Source organism: Dermacentor variabilis, chromosome 11, assembly GCF_050947875.1.
Source record: "Dermacentor variabilis isolate Ectoservices chromosome 11, ASM5094787v1, whole genome shotgun sequence".
In the NCBI taxonomy this organism is placed as follows: domain Eukaryota; kingdom Metazoa; phylum Arthropoda; class Arachnida; order Ixodida; family Ixodidae; genus Dermacentor; species Dermacentor variabilis.
The window spans coordinates 29,279,957-29,304,853 of NC_134578.1; the positions used below are offsets into that span (position 1 = coordinate 29,279,957).

A 24,897-nucleotide genomic window follows, 5' to 3' on the forward strand; every position below is an offset into this window, starting at 1 on the left:
GAAGCTTCCGGCTTCAAACGATTGGTGTATTCGCCGGATATCATGACGAAAACAGTGAACGATCGGGGATACACCGCTTCAAACTTCTTATCCGCCAACACTCCAACAAAATTCTGTACGCCCAGGCCCTCAATGGCTGGAAGCCGCAGGAGAACAGTGTGCACCAATTTTGCAACGTACAGTGTACGTCCTGGTGTTTGGTATTTCCCCCGAACAGCAAGCAACCATTTGCGACTGTTATTTTTACGGCTCTAAGAACACTGCCGTTTTATCCATCCCGCAGATTGTGTCATTCGTGTCCACGGCATGGAGTTCCTCAGACACCGGGTGACTCAAGGAGGCATCAGATATTTGGAAATTAAAGTTCAAGCCTTGCGTCAGTTCCTTCGCTTAACGTCACTGCGAAAGCTCCGTGAGTTTCATGCGCTGCTAAATTTCCACCGCCATTTTCTCCGTAACATCACCGGAAGTTGCACTGCTGACGCAGCTGCTCAAGATCACTAAAGCTCTGTCTGTTCCACTGCCCTGGACGTCGGAAGCCGAGGAATTCTACCAAGCCGCCCAAAACGCCGCATGAATGACACTGAATTTGGGCAAGTGAGTACTGAGTATCATGTGCATTAGTGGCCATCACACACCACCGAAATAATTTAAAACCGTTCGCATGCTAGCCAAAGGCTAATTTCCAGCGGCGGCTGAATTCTCTAAAAAAGATTCAGAGTTTCGAGTATGGCCTCTGAGGTAGCTCAGGCAGATAATCATGTAGGCGGCGAGGCCACCTTAAGGCGCAGAAGACCAACCCACAGCAACCTACATGCCTAAAAACTCAGATTATTAACGGTAGACGGGTTTGCTGATTGCTATGGGTGTACGCAGCTGCTAACAAAACAAGAATGCTATGCCAACTACTAGCTACGGCAGACGTCTCTGTCTAATAGCAGTGGTGGTTTCAGTTAGTAGCATGGTTAGCACATATCTTGAATTTGTCCTTCCCCACTGTTAGGCCAATAGGTACGTGTTCATTTTTGGACAATTCTCCTAAATAGGTGGGTCTTACAATGACGGAAGCACTACAGAATTCATAAATGTGATTACGCATGCACCGTGCTTTATTTGTATGCGCCTGCTGTCACCGCTTTTCCCTCAAGAATTATCAAGCTACGCCGTCGCCCTCGTCGCGTCGCTCTATCGACATCTGTCACGGTACACCCGCCTGACTTGGCGCATTCATTCCAGCTTAAATTGTGAGCGCTGCAGCAAACGAAAGTAAAGATTGCATGAGATGAAAGTTGCGATGCGTTAACATAACCGTGGTGTTAGATAACATAGCGTGAAAAGAAACAGTCATACGTATCCCATTCAGTTTTCCATTTTGAACCATTTTATTATAAGTATTTTGCACATATATTAAAACAGCTCCATTGCGTCTGCATTTGCGGACTGCTCCTCTATAGCGGCAGTAGACATAACAGGGAGGATATGAGACGAATTATCACTATAACCTTAAAAAATCCTAGACAGCGACGTATCACCGACGTGTCAGCGATGACAATTGACATCGACGCGTCAGCTTGGGCAAGTCACTTGTGGTGATAATTAGTGTATAATAGCATACCGCTACGCCGGAAGAAAGGTAAACACGGTTATATGTTCGACGTCTTGAGGCGGAGATATGAAGAAGACGTGTGCGATAACAAATGAAAGAAGAAATCCGGGGCAATGGCCCTTGGGACGAAATCGGTGCTAAAAAAAAATCGTCGTTTTAGATTTTGTCAGCGCAACGTGATGGCACAGACAATCGCAAAATTTGGTAAAAGAGAAAAAACTACCGCTGGAATGCAGAAACCTCTCATAAAAAATTTTGCTAGGATGGTGCCGTGTCCTTTAAAGCTCAAATGGGCACTACTACTAGAACCGCCATCAATAGTGAACAATTCTAAGATTTGGAGGGCACAACATCCTTTTTGTAAATCCCGATAACTATAGTACGCATGCTTGGAAAAAAAATAACCAGAAAATAAAACCACTTTTTGATGGCCATTCATCAAAAGGACATACCACACTTTAGTTAAACATGGCTTTAAAAACACGGCAAACTTAATTTCCGGCTTAAATCTAGTGCCTCAAATGTATTCAGCTAGATTGTTGGCGTGATAGCTTTAATTTCTTTAAACTTTAGTACCTTGTCATTATAGTTCCTACGCACGGAGAGAATACAACTGTAAGTCAGAGGTGTGTGCCCTTCGGCGGCTCTCACTATATAGACTGAATCTCCAGCATATGACTGTTCTTGGAAGTATCGCCAGCGTAGGGAAAATGTCGCATCTCACATTTATGCTGGTACTTGGGCTATTTGCGGCTGCGAATGAAGCAAGGATTCCCAATATTTTCGAGGTTCGTAAAAACGCTTATTCTCGAACGCGTTTACGTGATTGCTCTTCCAGCAGTGTTGCACTAAGATTTCTATGTGTTGAAATTTGATATTCTTTACTACTTCCCGTGTGCTACGAGCTGCATGACATAGCGAAAGCTGAAGAAGGAGCATAGAAAGGGAAATAAAGGGAAGTAGACGGGAATTTTACCCAGAAAAGTGCCTGGCTGGCTAGCCCACGCTGGGGGACGGCAAAGGTGGAATAGTAAAATGACATATAGATAGCGAGAGAGGATCAATTTGGTTGGGGAGTTTTACGCACCAAAACCAGGATTTGCTTATGAGGTACGCCGCAGTGGGGGACTCTGGATTAATTTTGACCACCAAGGTATCTTTAACCTGCCCAGAATGGACGGGACACGGGCGTTTTTACATTTCGCCTCCGTGGAAATGCAGCCGCTGCAGCCGGGATTTGATCTCGTGACCTCGTGCTTAGCAGCACAACATTATAATGGCTAAGCGACCACGTCGAGTAGAGAGCGAGAGAGAGAGGGAAAGAAATACACTGCGTTTGCGCACGCGCAAGAAGAGCACAACTGAGTCAAAGGTGTGCACCCGGGCAAATGACCATCAAGAAACTTAAAAGTGCCTTCGCAGCCCCGTCGGGCGACGAGAGTTGGGGCCAGTGTTCCAGTAACACCTGCATGGACAGTGGCCGATCGTCTAGTCGTCACAGTGAATTCGAGAGTATTCGTCTAAGAGAAGGGATATTGGTACAGTAAATGTTCGTTGCCGCACACTTCGTATGCAGCACTGTCGATCATTCTAAGTAATGTATGTAAGTGTTTGCGAAAGCCACTCGTAAATGCAGCGGGCAGAGAAGTGATACCTCTGGTCGATGAAGCCCGGGTGGAAGACGGAGCTGTGCCGAAGGAATCGTGTAGCCTGTGCGCCTCATATTTAGGGTGTTCTAATTTGCTAAAAAAATTCACTGACAATTAGGCTACACTGTAATGTGAAATTTGAGCGCATCTCTGTACTTGTTCTGATTTCGCAATACATTGAGGCAAAGTATTTTAGAGAGACATGTAGCAGAATCGCGATCGTCGAAAATCTGATATACAGGTCAAGCGCGTGGGCTTTTACACATGACTCGTCAGAGGTTCCAGTGTAACCGCTGTAGGCGCGTGGCTTCCAGAAAGTGCTATGCGATTCGCGTCGCGCATAAGATCAGATTAAAAACAATTAAAAACAATGACTCTTGAAACAAGCGCGAACGAGAACAAACTAAGCTAACCAAAGAAGCACGAGCGATAGCTGACGCGAGCAGACGATTGCACAAAATGCGTGGCCGGGCTGAGACAACATACCAGTACGCACCGAGTGGTTCGGCGGGTCCTCATGACACCAGTTTCCACCGTGCACATCACCGAAGGGGACGTCCTAATAGCTCTCCACCGTACGTGGTACGGGACTTTCATCTCATACACAGCGTTCATTCTTTCACCTTTCGCTGTGCTTGTTCGCTCGGTTACGCCGCCGCCGCCGACGCTTGCCGCAGTAACGGACGCCGCTCTCTAAAAGAGCTTGCGTGCCAGGCAGCGTAGCTGCTTTGTCGTGTCTGTACTGGAAAGAGGATTTGGAACGCTATCGCGCTCTCGATGTGACGCTCCAATAGGTTTGTCAGTGTGATCAATAGCACTGATCCCGCAAATGCCAGGTAGCCAGGCAACCGGATGAAACAAATTTCTGAGCCTTTTCGTTTGTCGTCAAGGTTTAGTTCGACATCCACGCCGGAGAAAAGCTGACCGCAGCCACTGTACAGCCAGTTTTGAAGAAAATGAGACCCCTTTACACGTACCGCGATGCACCGTTTCAAATTGCTTCAAAATGCTCCTCCCTTGGTGTGTGTGTGTGGGGGGGGAGGCGTACATACAACATCGTGCGCTGGATGTACCATGAGCCACGACTTTGTGTTCTGCTCTGCATTGTTGCATTCACAAGGCATTGTCGTGTTCACAGCAACGATGGCACGATAACGACAGAATGAGTACGACAGCATGTCGACAACATGATGTCGCCGCTGTATTGACGACGCCTGTATTATGACAATAAGATTTTGATGCTGATATGACTATGGTGCAATTACGGAGAAAAAAATGATGATGATAGACTCACGACGGAAGAGCGACAAACGGTATGACAACGACGACGTCACAAATGTGAAGAAAATTTACCAAGAATACTGGACCGCAGTCGAAGACCATGCCCTAGTTTGCCTCCTAAAACGAGGATTAATCGATGTACTCTTGTAATTGCTAGAAGCAAGGGAACCTGCAGTTCACTTAATATTCAAGCAGTCTACTGACATTACGTGAGACAGTTGGCCAGTCACACGGATCATGCTCTTAGAAACAAGGCATTTTACAGGTATAGGAGGGTTTGTGATGATGTACAAGGTCATCAGGTCATTCTGCACCAGTTTCATCAGCCGGTATTCCTTGCATTCTATCATTCTCTTTTGCGACTTCCAGAACCTGCGTTAACTGACCGTTTTGGGCATCGAAAAGAGGTCACCTACTGAACTCTTGAGCCAAAATGCTAAACATTCCTTCAAATTAGCTGTCAGCAAAATTTCTTTACATTTGTTTTCACAGACGGTTCAACAACCATAAAGATTCGGCCGCCGCAGTTTACGTTTCTAAATATCAAAGGAGCCAAAATTGCAAATTATTTCACCAGGCATCCTTTAAAATGGCCGAATTCTTTACTTTAATGTAATTGGCAACGTTCATATCAGAAAATCCTTGCATTGGTAGATAGGTGACCTACTCTAACTTGGTGACTGCTCTAGAAATACTAACTACATTGCCAAATTATGATGGCAGTAGTTTTTTCTCTGTGAAATCTCAAAAGCACTACAGACTGCATCTTTGGCTGGAGCCACTTGTTTTGAGAAACAGGAAAAGGAATCTCCTTTATTCAAGAATGACCAGATTTTGCGCTTCACAACATAACACGATGGTCGTACCTTTGATACACTTACATATCAACTACGCCAGGAAGTGGCTTTAATGCCTTACGCATAGCACAGGAGCAAGAAAAGGCCATGTGCTGCTTGTACACTCTGGCACACTCGGTATGAGTCTGTGGAACATCTGCCCTTCGAGAATCCCCATTAGGAGTGCCAGCGTGAGGCCAGGCGTGAGACCAACTTCTGGATAGGCGTCTCTTATATTTGATCAAAGTCCTCAGTCTTTGGCCATGCCCAAATAAACAGACGGTCACAGCTCCTTGTGATTTTCTGATAGATTGGGACTGCGTGCGGTCTCTTTAAAATACAATACATTGTGAACATGCCCACTGTCTGATTTTGTGCACCTTAATAGAAACAGGCGCCATTGTTATGTGTTTTATTGTTGACTGTATTTTGCTTTTTTACGCCTTGAGTGTACACACATGTTACCCATACAGTGCGCTCTATATTGTATGACAGGCTCCGTCGGATGCAAGTGATGCTATATTTCTCCCCAAAGCTTTCTGATTTATTTAAGTTTTCTTCTTTCTTTCGTTCTTTTCGCACATCCCTTAGTCGCTGGTGTTTAGTTTTGATAATTACGATGACCTGCCTTTATGTGAGTAATTTCTCCCCTTGCTCATCACTGAATGAACAACAGCAACGAGCTGATATGTACGGAATGTAGATGATTGTATGGTGGCGACGGCATAACTACGACAGCGGCATTATGACAATGAATGACGGCATGATTACGAAAAAGATATGTCGATAATATGAGAATGAAGGGATGACGATGACTGGTTGATTGCGACCGAGTGATGGCCACGGCGTGATAGCTGTTAACGACAGTATAAAGACGACGCCACGATAAGAATTGGGTGATGACGCTTAAAGACGTAGACGGCATGACGACAACGATATTGTGCAAACATCGATTTTCGGCCACATTGGCACTACTAATCGCTAGATTCTAGCGCAACCAACTTTAGAGAAGACACACAGAAGTCAAGAAAAGCACAGCTCTTGTATGTGTCTCAACTTCTTGCCGTCTCATCTAAAGGTTCTGTGCTAAAAACTCTAGGTGGTACAGAAAAATCATTCACGCGAACATGATACATATATGAACTATAGCATTGGATAAAGAAATTGGCCTCTAGATACAATGTCGATATAATTTTATCGAACATCAACGAGCCAAAGGCTACTTGCCGAGCCCGAGAGAGGCGCCCGCATATGAAAAAACAGGCACAATGTACATAACCTGTTTTCCGCGTAATTGCGGGTTTGTTTACCGCGTTCGTTTCTCATGTAGCTGCAATTAGATTGCGTGCACTGCCGAAATATGACACTCAGGGACCAGCGCAGTTTGCAAAGGGTGAGCTTTGTCCACAACTGGCTCTTCATTGTCGCGAATGCGAATGTTTACCGCTTTTCCGAGCACTTCAGTGGCATCTAAACACAAAGATAGGTTTGCTCGTGAAGAGTTGACACCATCTACATCTATAAAATAAGGCTCCACGTCTGTCTGCCTCCTTTTGATATGCTTATTCGGCGGATATCTGCAAATGCTCAAGAAGCTGCGTCTAGTGCCAAATTTATACTGTCTGGGTGTTTGTGCAGGGCGCATTAGTTGTAGCTTATTCCTGCTGTAAAATTATTTTTGTCAAATCGAATGATCGTTCTGAGCCTATTTAAGTCACGTTGCGTCCCTATATTTAGCCTCTTTGCGCTGATCTTTAATTAAGAAGATCTTTGACCAAATTTCTACAGTGCAGTACGTAATCAAACGTTCATCACCCTGGTTTCTCAAGCACAGCAGCCAACGCTTTAGGCCTGCTTTCCAACACACCATCGCGTCAAGCATCTCATAAGCAACGCACAAAAGATGGGGGGGGGGGGATTCGGGCAGACTTCTAAGACGCGCGACTGGATGTCGCAATAAGTTCAGACAGTAGCTCGTCATGGAGGAAGACATCAACAAAGTGGGATGTACAGAGTAATTGGAAGTTTAAGTAGAAAACCAGGAGTTATCAGAAAGAAAGTTGGAGAAAGAAAGACAAAGAATTGGATGCAAAGAATTGAAACAAAACAACCACCGAGATTTACAAGAATAGCAAGAAAGAAATTAGAAGCGAAAATATGTGCGTTAGGAGGAGAGGAACCACCTTGCTATTTGAAGCTCGAGCTGATTGCCTAAGGACCAAACCTACTGGAGCAAGTATTCCCGACTAGGTGATGCAAGCATATGGTGGAAAAGAAATATGCGGACCTTCCATAGGCTCTTGGATTTAAAGTGGAAGCATCAACCACTCAGCAGTCGAGAGTAGCAAGAGAATTTTAGAGTACTGGTGGCAAGAAAGTGGGGAAGAGATTGATACGACCGAAAACGTTAAAGGCATAGGTAGCGGTACAAGGTAGATCGACAAGTTCTGAGGAAGAGAAAAATGTATGAAGTGATGTATACAAAAATGCTAGAACGAAAGCATGTATAGTATACCTGAGTAACGCAGGAAGGCTACGTGACTATTCGTCACCGCCCCATTTTAAAGGGAAGGGCAATAAGTCATCATGACCATTATCATCATCGCAGTGTGAGAGAGGTGCAAGCTGTGGATAAAAGAAAGAAGGAATGAATATTGCTCGGTTAGTCGAATCTTGCTTTGGTTAGCTGCGAAAATTTTGCTTTTAGGAACAAACACAAGAACGGCGCGGTCATGTCACCGGCCGATGAACACCACCTTTAAGGTCCTCTCGTTCCCTCGCTCCTCTCGTACATTACTTCCCCTTCTGCAAATATATGACATCTAGAACTCCAGCAGTCGTAAAGTAGCCTCAGGTTCAGTCCTCGTGACAAAAATATAAAGGCGGAAGCCTTTAATGGCTCATTGTCAGGGTCATCTGCCATTAGCATAAACTGCCACAGCTTTCCGGTCTCCTGATTGGTCTCCTCTCTGTAGTGACGTCACTATCGCTAGGCACAGGTGTGCGCCTCCTGATTAGGTCGCGTGCGTAAAGTCATTGTCATCATCTGTGTCGGGGTGGTTCGGCCGCGCGGGATGACTCATCACATCGGCACGCGTGGCGGCCGTGGGTTCGACGGTGCGCCCTCACGTCACTGTCGTCGGGCGCTTGAGGTGGCCTCCCGATTGGGCGCTGTGTGGCCTGACATCACTGTCGCGAGGCGCGCGTGGCGGCCGTCTGCTTTGGTGTGCTTTGGCGGCGGCGGTGGCGGCAGTTTACTCTGCGGTATCATGTGGGAAGGATGCCTCGTCTCGCCAAACCAGTGTCTCCCAACACGCGACGTGCGGCAGCCCCTGAACGCAAGCGGTGCTCAAGGGAGGCTGAGCGCATACGTCGCATGCATCAGGGCGGCGAGGCGTGTCTGACACCACAGAGTCCAGGGGCGCGACGGGACAACGCAAGAGAGACAATGCGTTTGAAACGACTCGCTGCATCTCCGGGTACCAAGGCAAATGAAGCTCGGAAGCGCCGTGACCGCCATCTTGCCGCGGCAAGCCGAGCAAATGGAAGTCAATCGAGCGAAGTGGATGATGAGGATGGCCAACTACACCCCGACACCGCCATGGAAGACGCGCCCCCTCCTGATCCCCAAACCGCAGTGGTTTTTGGTCGGTGACTTCAATCATGATGCTAGAGTGAAACACGATTTCATCGAAGGGATGTATACCTCCCTTATGCACAAGTTGGAGACCCCGCCCAGCAAAGCCACTATCAACCATGGGAGTTGGCTAGACCTCGTATTCAGCACTCGCAGTAGCGTGAACAACCTCGACTACATATCTGTGCACTTCAGTGACCATAAAGCAGCCATCCTGGATGTGGACCCACTAAAGCACAAGGAGTTCACCAGCCATGAGTTGCAAGCCAACATCCTCCCTGATGACAGCTTTTAAATGATGGACTCAGAAGACATCGAAACCATAGACATAGGCGCAATCGATGTTGCAGGCATTTAATAAACAAACAAACATTCACATAACAGTGTACGAGTTCTGTGAATCCGTGGTGTTTCCGAAGCAACAAATTGCCATTGGCAATGGTGCCAGGCTTCCGCGGCTTCAGACTTTAATCTCGATAAAGTGTCTTCCGTTTTTTGTACGGTAGGTGTTTACGCTATCGTCTTAGGTCCCTGCGATTCCATTGCCATATAGAAAATTGTGGGTTGTTTCTTCAAAAAATTTCTTTGCGAAAACCCCCATGCTTTCGCACTGGGTGCTGTTTAATGCTACTGCTGTCTTGCTTATTAAGAATAAGAATAAGGGCAACACTTGACTTCAGTTAACCAATGGAACAGGCTGGTTTCAGGAAGAGAAACTTTACAATGTATCATATCCATGTCTTCCATCAAGTGGTCAAGAATTCTGCAGAGCGCAATCAGCCCTGCTATATGGCTTTCATAGACTACGAAAAGCATTTGATTTAGTATAGATACCGGCAGTCACAGAGTGATTACGTGATCAAGGAGTACAGGACGCCAACGTTAATATCTCGGAAAATATCTACACAGATTCCTTAGCTACCTTTATTCTCCACAAGAAAAGTAGGAAGATACCTGTAAAGAAAGGGGTCAGAGAAGGAGACACAATCTCTCATGCAGTTCACTGCGTGCTTGGAAGAAGCATTCAAGCTATCATACTGGGAATGCTTAGGAATGAGCATCAACAGCGGATATCTTAACAACCTTCGATTTGCAGACGACGTTGTTCTGTTCAACAACACTGGGGACATGTTACAACAAATGATTGAGGACCTTAGCAGCGAGAGTATAAGAGTGGGGTTGAAGATTTTTGTACAGAAGACGAAGATAATTATTAATATCTGGGCAAGTGAACAAGAGTTCCGGATAGCCAGTCAGCCTCTAGAGTCTGTGAAGTACGTCTACTTAAGTCAAAACCCGCAGGGGACCCTGATCACGAGAAGGAAATTCACAGTGGCAGACATTATCAGATCCTAACTGGAATGCTACCATTATCACTGAAAAGAAAGGTGCACAATCAGTGCACTCTACAAGTGCTAATATATGGGCCAGAAACTTGGAGCCTGCCAATAAAGTAGAAAGGAAGTTAAGGACTGCGCAAAGAGCGGTGCAACGAAGAGGCAGGAAGTGAGCGGTGTGGATCAGAGAACAAACGGGGATAGCCGATATTCTAATTGACATTAGGAAAACAAATAAGATCTGGGCGGGTCATGTGATGCATAGGTTAGATAACCGGTGGACTGCTAGGGTTACGGAATGGGTGCCAAGAAAAGAGAAGCGCAGTCGAGGACGGCAGAAGACTATGTAGGGTGAAGAAATTAAGAAATTTGCAGGCGCTAGTTGGAACTAGTTGGCGCAGGACAGTGACCATTGGAGATCGCAGGGAAAGGCCTTTGTTCTGCAGTGAACATAAAAAATAGGGTGATGATGATGCTGACGTACCTTACGGTGGGATAGAATATTGGGCCATAACAAAGCAGCCCGATGCTCTAATCATTAGGCTACATTCACCCATGTAATTTTGCCCTCGCAACGCCAACTTGCTTTTTGACATGACCACCGCGAGTGTTTCACTGTGTGTTAGCCCCCCTGTGCACTAGCGCACGCGCGTAAGTCAGTTTGCACCAAAGATGCACGAATCAAACAGGCAAATTTAGAGAATTTGATTAACAGGCTTCACGAAAGCTTCACTTCAGCCACAGATTCCAAGATGTGTTTCTGATATGCACAAAATTTTTATAGCTATGGCTTTCAAGCTGTTTCGTCACAGGAAATCGAGCCATAGCTAAACGCAGTTAGACATAATGTGACTTCACTCCTTAAGGCCTCACTGCCTCTAGCTTACTTTTCTGCTAATGATTGTCGTTGTGAAAGAAGTGCACCCGTTAACCTTGTGTACTTCCTTAGTAATCCACTACATAAACTTTCTAGCACTCCCGCATTCAATAGTTAAGCACACTAACTCAGTTTGAGGAGCTTGAGAGGCAAGCGTCGACACTTAATGCACCATGGTATTCGTTATTTGTAGGTTGCGTGCTTTGCCGTAAAGGGTGAGTTCGTGCCCATGTTAAATATTTGAACTGGGAACGCTAGCATGTTTACGAGGTTGCTTATCACCTTCGTTTGCATTGAATCTGTCATTATGTTTTGTTGTGATATTCGTATTATGTCCGTGAAGAAATAAAGGAATATGAATAAAGGCATTCGCAATGACTTGTTGCAATCGTTTGCGTGTCATTCTTTCTATAATTTTTCCTATTGTGCGGTACACATGTATGTTAGTGTGAAAGCTCTCTGATTCAGAGAATGATGAGATTGAAAATTGTGTGTAAGGGATACAAAAATGAAGGGGGAACTGAACCCTTCGCCGTTGCCATGGGCGATAAATGAGCTCGAATTGATTTATTCGCAGGTTCATGTTATAATTTTAGGCCCGAATAAGCCAGTTGTTCGTTATAGAAAGTGGCGTTAGCTTCAGATCTGCCGCAAAAGGACGTGAGTGGAACATTTAGGGGCTTTCATGCCCACTGGTTTCGTCGCTATCGATGATTCGCGGGCTGTAGGACATTCCAACTGGGCTTGGGATTTGAGTTTTCTTCAAGATAACTTCTTGCGATTCGGTCTGTGGCGACTCCTTTTGCGACTCAGTCTACGGTCTTAGGGTCTGAGTTGCGCGAATGGGTTTCAAGTTCAGAGGCAATGCCAGGCATACGTGTCCCTCCAGCGGTGGAAAAATTTGCAGCCTGGGGCGTCTAGGCGAACGCGTGGGACGTAGTGGTAATTTGTCAGCTTCCTCGTGTTCGGGACATGCGCAAGCAGCATGCTCACTATTACAGTTCAGACATTTATGGCCACAGTCTTGTTCCGTCGTGGCGGGATTCTTGCAAGTTTGAAATGATTTTCACATGCAAGACAACAGATTAGGTGGCTGCGCTGCGAACAAGTGTATATTCGGTGGGAACAGCTCTAGCATGGATGGCTATTTTTGGCTTCGGTCACCCATACATTGTGAAAACACCACCAAGAAATTGCACATTTGCTTATTACAGGTCTTCTATTGTCAGGAGGAAAGTCTGTGTCTTGTCCAGTCATCGTATGCTGACGAAACGTCAGTCATGGATGTATCGTTCATCGCTGGTCTTAGCGTCGGTAAAATCTTGTTGACTGCCATGGCATGGGCGTGGTTGGGGACACGGAAGCGCACGTTGTTTAGGAATGAATACGGTCATTGATCGAGAGTTATCTCAGTGACAAGATATTCTCCGCTGCCTTTTATTTACTGCTGTGGTGGCAGTAAACATTCACAGCCTCCTTTTTTTGCGGAGCCTGAAGCTTCACGTAAATATAGCCACATGGTGTGGCACAGCAAGAGGATTGAAGGACAGGAGAATGAGGTTCGTCTCGGCATCGCGCGTAAGCGGTTACGTTTCGTGACGCACAAACGCCTGGATCCCCATTCAGCATGTACACTTGAGCAGGGTATACGCGACAATTTGGTGGAGCTTGCTGGGTACACCCAACTTACGCAGGGGACCCCACTGGGCAGAAAGAACCTCGCACAACTGGAGTTGACTCCAGTTCACCGCACAAGCCGGCGAATCCAAAGCCTTGCCATAGAATTTGGAACCCTCCAGCAAAAAGTGATGACTACGACCACTGCGACTTCTACGGAAAGGGTGACACCGACTTATCTAACGCTGCTGAACCCCCAAGTGCCGACGGATTTTCATGGCGACTTATTTGAAGACGTGGAAGACTGGCTGGCGGAGTTCGAGCGCGTGGCTGCGTTTAACGAGTGGGACAACAACGCCAAACTCAAGAACGTCTACTTCAGCCTCCAGGATGGTGCTCGCACGTGCTTTATGAACCGTGAAAGTGCCTTGTCATCCTGGCCTGAATTCCAGCGCAAACAACTGGAGACTTAGTCCAGCCTCGATCGCCGGGAAAAAGCGGAGCGAGCCCTTCAATCACGCGTCGAAAAGCCCAACGAGAGCGTTACGATGTACGTGGAGGACGCGTCTCTTTCAGCGTGCCGATCCGAGCATGTCGGAAGAGAAGAAGGTGCGTCATCTGATGAGATGCGTAAAGGAACAGCTGTTTGGAGGTCTTGTTCGGAATACGCCCAAGACTGTCGCGGAGTTCACCACCGAAGCCACCGCAATGGAGAAGACCCTTCAGCAACGGTCGAACATGTACAACTGACAAGTGAATTCCGCCTGCACTCCGGATACGCCGGTAGGCTTCGGGTGTGACGTCGCCTTGCTTTGCAAGATGATTCGCTCAGTGGTTCGCGACGAGCTGCAGAAGCACCACGGTACGTCGCCACCGCCAGTCAGCTCCCTCGCCAGCGTCGTACGCAACGAAGTACAGCAGGCACTGCAGGCATCTCTTTCCAGCGGTGAAGCGCCACCTCTGTTAAGTGAGTCCCGGCGCAAGACTTACGCAGAAACATTACTGAGCTCCGCCCGAGCTTTCGCACCTACTTAAGCTGCGTCGCCACTCGCGTTGCAATCGGCGCAAGCCGCTCCGACAACTCCGCTACTGTACTTTGACGACGGCCGAACACCCGCGAGGAAATAAGAGGTTTCGCGAGCACCCGACCGACGACCACTGTGCTACCACTGCGGCGAAGCTGGTCATGCGTATCGGGAGTGCCTGTATCGATGAATCGGCCTGCGAGATTTTTGCATCGATTCACCTCGACCCAGGTTTGGCCAGAGGCCTCCCGACATCGCAGAATTCATCGAACAGCAGCGCAGGCCGAGCAAATTGCAGCGGCAGTCACGCTCACCCTCACCGCGGTGATATTTCCCTGCTCGTGATACCACCTCGAGGACGCCGCAAGAAAGATCACCAAGTCCACGCCACGAAAACTGACGTCAGCGGCCTTCCGAGGTGGGGCCGCTTATAATCGACGCGCTGAAGACCTTGTATCGTGCCGACCACAGAACAACGAAAACACGACGACGCCAGAACCAGTTTCCGCGAACAAGATTTCACTGGACATACCTGTGTTGATCGACGGAAAAAAATGAGTGCACTTGTAGATACCGGTGCCGATTACCCTATTCTTAGTGGCAAACTGGCGAGCGTTCTGAAAAAAGTTACGCTGCCCTGGAACGGGGCTCCAGTTCGTACGGCCGAAACCCATCAATACTCCGGCGCATCGGTCGAGGATTGTCGAGGGTAAGACATACCTTTTGGATCGTTCCAGCAGACCCCCGTGCCGAAGTTTTATTCGCCTCTCATGACGAGCATCCGTCTAACCATTTGGGTTTTACGCTAACGATTGATAGAGTATGCAAATCCTACTACTGGCCGAAACTTGCCGAGTGCGTTAAGCGGTACGTTAAAGCCTGCCGTGAATGCCAGCGCCGAAAGTCGCCAGCTGTGAAGCCTGCGGGATTGCTGAATCCGATTGACCCACCTGGCAAACCTTTCGACCAGGTCGGCATGGATCTTCTGGCCCCGTTTCCACTTTCATCTTCTGGCAACAGGTGGATAATCGTCGCCACAGACTATTTAACGCGGTATGCCGAGACAAAGGCGTTGCCTCGAGGCACTGCTTCCGAGGTTGCCCAGTTTTTCATACAGAGCATCGTCCTACGGCCTGGCGCCCCATCGCACGTCATCCCAGACCGAGACAAAGCCTTTACAGCGCAGCTCACTGAAGACGTTTTCAAATTCAGCTGCACAACCCATTGAAGCACAACTGCCTATCTTCTGCAGACAAACGGCTTGACCGAACAACTGAACAAAATGGTGACTGACATGCTGTCTATGTACGTAGACGTACAGCACAAGACGTGGGACGAGATATTCCCATACGTAACGTTTGGTTATAATAGTGCTACGCAATAAACAACACACTTCACGCCGTTTTACCTCGTTTACGGGCGTGAAGTGCAGACTATGTTAGAAGCAGTGCCGTCATGCGACAACATCGATCACCTCGATCTCACCCAAGATGCCGAACTTTTCGTGCAACGCACGGAAGAAGCCCGTCAGCTTGTCCGAGTGCACATAAAGAAACAACAGAGCATCGATGCGCAACGTTACAATCTCTGCTATCGACAAGTCGAGTTACAACCTTGCGATCAAGTTTTGGTCTGGACTCCCGTGCGCTGAAAAAGACTATCCGAGAAGCTTTTGAGTCGCTACTTCGGACTTTACAAAGTGTTGCAGCGAATTAATGACGTGAATTACGAAGTCCTTCCTGATAGAAGCCAGCCTCCCCGACGTCGACAACCACAATCTGAGGTTGTGCACGTTGTGCGGTTGAAACCGTACTAAAGCCACTAAAATTCGACGTTTTCAGCCGCTTAGTTAGTTTTTGTTGTTGCTCGTCCCTCAGCGGCTTCTGACTACGTCGCACACCACAGTGATTGTGACTACAGCCTATGTGTTCGCCCTAGGCCATCTCAGAGCTCTCACGTCAAGCCTAGTATGTTTTCATTCTTTTATTATTTTTTGAAGAGGGTGTTGTGCCACATGATGTGGCACTGCAAGGGGACTGAAGAAGAAGAGAACGAGGTTCGTCTCGGCATCGCTCGTCAACGGTTACGTTTCGTGAAGTACAAAAGCCTGGATCCCCATTCACCGTGTATACTTCAGCAGGGTATGCAATATTTTGTTGTCCTATCTCTGTTTATCAGCCGTAGTAAGTTCGTTAGCACCAAAAATGGGGAAAGATGAGAAGCGGGAGTTGTTGGTCACCTTGATTATTATAGCCGTGGCGACATTCCGTCAGGGCGTCAATAATACTATAACTGCAATAGCAATAATATGAACATTCCAAGCTAACTTTCGCTGTTAGCCACGCGTTGAACTCCGCAGAATTTTAGGTATATGTATATCCTATATGCTTATCGATACCGTATATGCGGCTTATATTCGTACACTATTTACTGAATGAACTTGCTCACACAAGGTCTTACATTTTTTGACTAAATTAACCCTCTGAATTTTGAGAATTGCAGCTCACAAACAAAATTCTTAAAAGATAACATGCACAGTGCATGTATTTTATCTTAAATCTTTTCAGAGCATTAAATATAAAATGTGCCAAGCAATATTTATCACTCAAACGCGAAATTGATGCTATCTTACCGCGGCTGATGATTATGGGCAGCTTAATCCATTGACCCTATGCGATCTCATTCTAGGCCCTAGACGTCGCGTTAACGCTTTTAAGGGTACCAGAAATTTTCCTGCACCCGCGTATGTCGCATTTGCGTTAGTCGAACTGATATGTATATAGAACACTGTCCTAGAAGTTCCAGCACAACGCTAACCTTGCTAGCACAGTCAGCGCTTCGCCTTGCGGGAGAAACTGACTATCGTATTGTTTCCATCCCCTTAGTTATCACACCAAAGAAAAAAAACCAAGCGACATCACCTGCATGCGAGGCCGGACACCAGCCTTAGCGTTGCTCAGTGCAGATTCCAGAGCCGATGTTGCAGTCGCCTGAGCAGATGGGCTTGGCGCCTCCTTGCTAGGCTATGCTACGTCGCCACTGAGAGGCTTGCATTTAGTGCCCAGGCCTACGGACGATTGCTTCAGACCTGGCGTGACGTGCTGATTCAGATAGCACCTATGAATTTTGCTTTTCTGGTCCGCACAAAAGAGTGTCAAACATTTTTGTAATCTTAGAGCGGGTCCGTAGGCAGGTACACGCGTTTCCGTGAGAGCTGAATGCGGACATGTCCGCATAATCTTTAGGGATCAAGCTGATATTAAGGCCCACTGAGTTGTTTCGCTGCTGCACGAAAGTTGGTGCATTAGGAAGTACACTACAAAATGTGCCGTGAGAAGTAGAAGTACTAGGTTTATTTTGAAGCACAAGAGTACAAGAAAGGGCCATAGATTATCGCCTCTTTTGTAGACAATCATAAGTGGTTTTGCAGGTGTTTATTATTTTTTAGCAGACATTCTTTCGTCAGAAATATGCGACAAGTATTAGATGTTCCGTTTAGCAGCCCGTTAATAGATTCTTTAAAACATTCGCACAGGCATTAAACACAACAGAGCGGACCTATATATACTCTGCATCACTTAACAGCGAAGAGTACGTTTGTGCCTCCTATAAAACAATTAAAATTGACTGTCCGTACCAATATTGTTTTTATTATATTCGTTATTATCATGGAAATAGATCTAAAAGGTAAGTAAAGTTGACTGCTCTTTATATATGCTAAAGATGAAAGAATGACGAGGTGAGCATTTCACATTAATTTATACAGCACTACTGACTGTAAAGTTGAGCGCTCTTTATATATGGTAAAGGTGAAAGAATGACGAGGTGAGCATTTCACACGAATTTATACAGCACTACTGACTGTCCTGAAAAAAAAAATCACGCAGGTTTGCAAATACGCAAGTTTTCACGTTGTATATATATATCAAACAAGCAAGTTTTCTTGTCTTCTCTAGAAGGCACCATGAACAGTCGGCCAGTGAGACGACGCCGGAAATGCGTGCAATACGACCCGAATCTGGCTGGGAAAAAAAGAAGAACATTCAAGCGTTGCCACCTCCCTGTGTAAAAGCAGGAGATGAGCAGGAATGGAGCCAAAGTTCAATTGCGTCGCATGCAATATCCTAGCAGGTGCCGCACACTCACTCATAGAACGTTGAGCCCCAATGTTATTCGACAGAAAACTAACTTCCTCTTGTTTGCGGCCTGGCGCTAGTTCTGAAGAAGCATTGCATGTCCCGCCACACCTTTGAGCTGTCCGCAGTACCATGACTGCTGTCATATCATGACGCCACTAAAAAGTGCCTACATACCCTGGATTCTTCGTTACGGCTGCAAGTGCCAGCTTTAGCTATTCCATGGAAATGTAACTGCACTGTACGGCCTATCACTAGGTGTGGCATTAATTCGGAAGCTTATTCTTTTTGTCCTGGAATGACCGATGCACCAACGTTCTCAAGGAACTCTCAAAAACATGTTGTGCACTTGCCCTCAATACGATGTCTAGTGCATGTCCTTAACGACCACACTAAGATGACCAGACTTTATCACAATTTCTCGGACGAGAATTCCTGGACCTTGACCACGTATATTAATGGCGCAAGAAGCTATTCGTGAGTTACTGCAGTTTTTGAGCAACACATGCCTTTGTACCCGATTGTAGTCTCTTGTGCGTTTTACTGCTTCCGGACCGTGTTTCCTCATTCTGTCCTCACTTCGTCTTCTTTCAATTACACTGAAAACATAAAGGATATAGTGTAAAAGTGTCTATAGAGGGCAATTTCTTCGGAGTGTTCTCCTTACCTGAGATTTGTTTTTTTTACCAATGACATGTGTCTAGTTGCACATTAACACCGTAGCGTGTCTTCAGTAGTGAATTTAATTGTCCCTGCTTCCCTCTATGTAGCTATAATTATTCCGGATGGTCTATGTCAAGTCAAGAACTAATCTCCATGGTTGATCACATGCTTCAGTGTTATAATTTTGTCGATTGCGTTGTTCCTTAGATTCTCCCCCCGCATATCGATGGTGGCGGATTTAAAAATTTGACTCGCCATCCCTGTTTTGCGAAAGTCGACGGCCAGCGAAGCTGTTGAAGACCACCAGTGCAACCGCTAAGTTGGGTGTGTAATGTTGTGTTGCTTTAGAGAAATGGTAGTAATGGTAATTTTGAGTAATTGTAGTAATTGCAGTACTAGTGATTTGGACAGCAGGCCACCGCTGGTCCTATTTTCGTTTCTTTCTCCCTTTGCCGCTCCTTTAATTCATACTGCTCCTCGGGAGGCGTAACTATGCGTTGCTTTCCCATATCGGTGATGTAAAAAGAATGAAATGAGTTGCTAGTCTGGTTCTTTTATATAGTGGCGTCACTCCCCGCGTCGCAAGCTGCCGTCGTGGTGGCAGCTTGCGAAACAGTAATCTTTACCGGAAACGTATGTAGGTAGCGCTACGTGCTTCGCATTATTGCGAAGAACGTCTTACTAATATGTGGCTCGGATGTTTGTTTTGTACTTGTTCTTTAATTAAACAAATGCAGTTTTGTATGTTGTATGCGTGATTCGAAAGAATGTAGGCCCTCTTCGCTTCACTTTGCTCAGTGCTTGATCTCTACTTCAGCTCCGCCGCGGGTCGGCCCGGTATCGTACCACCTCCGAGATCGGCGCACATTTTTGCCCACGGACGAGGACACGAAAAATGCCGACCAACTGGAAGCTAACTGCTCTGCTGTAAAAGTGTACAATTTCGGAATAGCTTTAGCAGTGCCGAGGTGGCGAAAGTTAGACAGCAACTCACTGTTATATCGTCTCTTGGAAGCCAGTATGAAAGTGTGGACTACAAGGGATCCATCACTGAAGCAATCGCCAAATGCGCGAAATTTCATTTTCTTGAGATTAGATCATGGTGCAGATGTCTGACACGCTTTTACTATACCTTCACTTCCTAAAAATTTCGCTGAATGACCATGAGGCGCTCTGCGTTACAGTTATGATGCGTCATGGCGCAACCTGATGCAGTTGTTCCACAGTAGCGAATCTAATTTCGTTTCAAACAAGTGAAATGTGAGTGGATAGGCAATCTAGTAAATAGGAGATGTCCAGAGTGCAAGAACGAACGAAGGTTATTCTTAACTTACAAGTACATTTGATTACACGCGAAAGCAATTCATAGTTTACGTGGTTAAACCTGAGAAGTGGCGCAGTGTTGCGAAGTACAGGGCACAACCTGAATAGTAATACAAAGGGATATAAGAGAAGGATCCAAAAGTACCATGGTTTTGTATTTATTGCACAGTGAAGCTATTTATGGATAGGGTTCCGTGCATTTTCGTTCTGCGGGTGCAAAAACCATGGGCCGATCCCGGAGATAGTGCAATACCGGGCCGATCCGCGGCCCAGGTGAGGCAGGCTTCAAGCACCTCGCCAAGTTGCAAAAATATGTTTATTATCTTGGGCCCAAATAGAACCCATCTCAGATATTAAGCTGATAAGAAAAGATACTACACTTTGATCTGCGTCGGCCATGTCTACGTTCGCACCAGCCTCTCTCTGTCGTCGTTCCAAGCGCTGGAGAATCTACTTTCGTTTCTTTGCGCTCTCCTATGGTGTCGCTTCCGTCAAAGCATTATGCGTGTCTAGTTTCCTCCGTCTCCTCGGGGCGACGGTTCCGTCGTCCGCGCGAATGTATATAAAAATCACGGTAAAGGAGTTCGTACGTTTGTTCAAAATTCTGTGTCACCTCTGTGTCGTGTGCTAAACAACTTCGCTGGTCGTGGACCTTCACAGAATGGAATGGCTCATGAGTTTTTGTAGTGAAATGTGTTCATATACAACACCTGATGTGCACAATTCGAACTTTATAGCCTTTACATTTGAGTGATGCCTTATATAAAACATTTGCAGTAGCCTACTTGGGTAGTAAGAAAGTGGGATAGATAGGTGCACCAACTCTTTCATTAGCGCGTCATAGAAATCGCTCAGTTTGATGAACATTCTTTGTACGGGCTGGCAACTATTTACTTTAGAATGCTTCAGTATATATCATTATGCCGTGTCAGAAATGGCGACTGAATTTTAACGATTTTTCAGATTCGAAAATTTTTGGCAGCGTGACGAATCGGAAAAAAGGAAAGTTCGACTGCAGCTACCGTTCAAACGATTCTGCAGTGCTCCTGGCACGTTTTCAATGTAAAGACGCATAGTTTGTGCTTCGGTTCACTAGGCGACATAATTTTTATATTTATTTATTTATTTATTTATTTTAAATACTTTCAAGGCCCGTAGGCGCTACAGAAAGGAGTGGTACATATACATAGAAAAAAATGCAGATGAATGAATAAAACATTTGTTAGATGGCATGGAAAACAGCAGTCTTGAACCCCGATGAGTCTATAATAGTAGCGACCGATGCGGGGAGGTGGTTCCAGTCATTGCAGGTGCGAGGTAAAAATGAGTAATAGTACGCGTTCGTGCGACAAGATGGCACGAAAACTTTATGAAGGTGATCGCTGCGGGATGAAAAGTAGGAAGGACGAGTAAGAATTTTTGCTTTTAATACCGGGTTGTGGTAAATCTTGTGGAAAAGGCAGAGGCGACTGTATGCACGACGTACTGAAAGTTCCGGTATGTTAAGGGTTTGCGTCATGAGTGTTACGCTGGCATGACGAGAGTAATTAGATTAAATAAAGCGGAACGCGCGGTTCTGAATGGCTTCGAGGGAGAGGGTTAGTGATATTTGAGGGGGATCCCAGATGGCCGAGGCATACTCTAATTTTGATCGAACGAGTGTTTTGTAAAGCGTCAGTTTTAAAGATGCAGGAACGGCGTAAAAGCTTCTGCGTAGGTAGCCTAGCGTGCGATTAGCGTTAGAAGTTATAAATTCAACATGCTTGCGCCATGATAGATCGTGAGTGATGTAAAGGCCGAGATACTTGTAAAAATTGACTTGACTGAGAGGAGCGCTATTCAGAAAATACGTGCGTGTGTCAGTATTGTTAGAGCGGCGTGATATGCGCATATATTTACATTTATTTACGTTTAGTTTCATGTTCCACGCATTGCACCATTTAGATAAATTGTTAAGGTCTTCTTGTAGTTTAGTGGAATCGGCGGGGTCACTAATCCTATGATATATTACGCAGTCATCAGCAAATAGGGTAATTGAAGACGATTTCACGCAATCAGGGAGATAGTTTATATAAATTAGAAAGAGCAGGGGCCCGAGGACGGATCCCTGCGGGACCCCTGATGTAACTGATGAAAAAGCAGAGGAAGCGTTATTGGCAGTTACGTACTGAGTTCGATTGGAAACGAAGTCCTTAATCCAGGCTAATACTAAAGGATCAATGTTAAGCTGATCGAGTTTAAGGTTTAGTAGATCGTGTGTTACGGTATCAAAGGCCTTAGCCTAGTCCAAGAAAATACAGTCAACGTCAAAGTTATTGTTAGATGCAGCAAAAAGATCACTAGTAAAGCAAACTAGTTGGGTTTCGCACGAGTACATTTTTCTGAAGCCATGTTGACAGGAATGAAAAAATGAATTTGTTTCCAAAAATTCGACAAGGTGAGAGTAAATGATGTGTTCCAAAAGTTTGCATGAGATGCTTGTCAATGAAATGGGACGGTAGTTCTCGGGAGCATGCGCATTGCCTGATTTTGGGACTGGAACCACCTTTCCTTTCTTCCAGTCACGCGGGAGCGAAGAATACTGCAACGACTGCGCAAAAATTTTAGAAAGAATAACAGATGAAAACACCTCAGTGCATTTCAATATTTTTGAATTAATACTATCAGGCCCACTGGCAGACGAAATCTGCAGATTATTGATAAGCCGGCTAATACCAACCCAGTCAGTTATTATGGGATCCATCACAGGGAAGTTTGAACTCGGTGCACTCGGTAAATCGACGATGATATTTGCATTAAGGAATGACAGCAGCAGGTGCCGGAACGTAAGCTTCTCTCGGGTAGTCAATTTGCCGTTCGGGTGACTAGGCTGTATTAACAATGTTTCAAGCAAGGGCACATGCTCATAGGTGTGGGATTTTTTGATAATTATATTCGTGTAATATCAATTGCAACTTTATTTTCCTCGTGGTGGGTTGCTTTTATCCATCAGTGCTTTGACAGTATGCGGTTTCAGACCACCATTCAGCCGAAACTTGGCAAGCAGCCTAATCTCTTACAATTTAAACACCACCTGTGCTAGTGCCCTTATTCTTTACAATATTGTGCAACCCTCCACTATGCTATACACCACTGTACAGCAACTGAACAAATCACGCGGGGGCTGCAGCGCAAGTTGAACGCACATCAGAGCTCTTCGCTTGCACAGAAAGCTGATCAAAATTAATAGTCTACTATGACGAGGTTTCTCCATCCTCCGTGAACTGAAAGCTATTGCTTCGGGAGCCTCAAAAATGTAGTAAAAATTCTGAGTACACCTAAGAACTTTTACGAGTTGTGAATACGAAAGCAATATTGCGCAATTGAACGCCGCCGAGCAGTCCATCGAGTAATGAACTCCTTGTGAGCAAGCGAGCGCATTGAGACGCTTGGCCAATGCCCCTAGACAGCGCAAGGCCGGTGAACGTCTACCCTGACGTCATGCTGCCTTGCCTGACTATGATATAATGTAATGGTGACGCTCCCTAGTAAGCAATGGTGGCTTTGGCGTCACCGCTATCGTCACGCCGGGCTTGGCAATTGAAAATTTAGTACAATTATCATGTTATAAAGCAGAGGGCACATGCCTGCAATCAAGGCAGCGCTGGTTTAGCTCAATGGGTGAGGCACTTGTTTTATGATCGTGGGGCTGTAGATTCGAAACTCCCTACCGCGAACGTTTCTCGTTTCGAATTTATTCTTTTCTATACATTATTTTTTTACACAAGCTACCGATGCGAAATAAGAAAGCTGGTGACAGCTTGCGTGGACAAGGAAAGCGCGTATAACAATGCTTACGAGAATGATGGTGATGTGGCGTCAGAGCGATGCACTCTTCTCACGCAACACATGGCACGCTATCACTGCTGGAGGTGTTCCCTTTCGCACGCTCCCCTCCGTCGGGGCGCTGACGTTACGTGGCATCGCAGTCAATGGGAATTTAGGTTCCGTTTTGCTGGTCCGGAGAAAATACGCCGGCTTTTTCGATCAATGGGCCATTTGATGCTTTCGCATTAAAAATAAACAAGGGACCTGCTGCAATGGGTAAAAGTAAATACTTCCTCTACAACAGGAACATACCCGTTTCCACATTTGCGAAGGTACTGCTTTCCCGCATTGCATAGGCATCCCCATGGCTTGTATTCCAATCAACATAGCTTCATACTAATGTTTTCGAGTGATCTGATTGAGAAAGGTTGGGAACTAGGAACAAGGTGCATATTTTGTACACCTCCAATTTTTTTTTTACTTTCAGTAGTTTTACTGAAGGCAGCAAATTTTCGTTCCTTAAGGTGCTTCATAAAAATTCAGATATACATTCTAAAGAATTCCGAGCAATTATAACGACTACAAATCCATTCAAAACAAGAGTGATCAGGCTATAGTGTTATGTAGTGCAGTATATGTTGCGACTACTATGTCGTGAAATAAAATGTTAAAAGATGAACACATCGAAAATGAGCACATTTTATCGGTGATGAAAGAGGCAAAGGAAAGGTAAGGCAAAGAAATGGCTGAATCTGCATGGCTTCCCTGCAGGGAGATAAGTATGAAGAAAAAGAAAGAATATGAAAGGAATAAACATTCCCGGCATGCGTGCAGAAGCTGAAGCATATATCGTTCACTGAGTCCCCAATGATGGTGGGTATGTTCTTTCTTTTTGTAATAAAGCTTAGTTCTGGCGGTCGTATCTTGAATTATGGGATTTCACGTGCCAAACCATGACTATATTATGAAGCACGCCATAGTAGGGGACTCCGGGTAAATTTTGTCAACCAAGAGATCTTTACAGCACCTCCCAATGCTCGGGAGGCACGTTTTTTTGCACTTCGCCCGCATCGATATGCTACTGCGGCGGCCAGGATTTGATC

General features: G+C 45.9%; 1 protein-coding gene and 1 pseudogene across 1 annotated transcript in view; one reads left to right on the top strand and one right to left on the bottom strand.

Moving 5' to 3' along the window:
• The first annotated feature begins 2,318 nt into the window (after window positions 1-2,318).
• The window catches only part of LOC142564784 (uncharacterized), a 43,763-nt gene continuing 21,184 nt past the window's right edge, over window positions 2,319-24,897 (top strand). The window contains exon 1 of the mRNA XM_075675937.1: window positions 2,319-2,394. Coding sequence (XP_075532052.1) covers window positions 2,366-2,394 — 29 coding nt within the window. The 5' untranslated portion in view covers window positions 2,319-2,365. The remainder of the gene's footprint in view (window positions 2,395-24,897) is intronic.
• Window positions 20,207-20,388, bottom strand: LOC142565053 (U2 spliceosomal RNA; annotated as a pseudogene).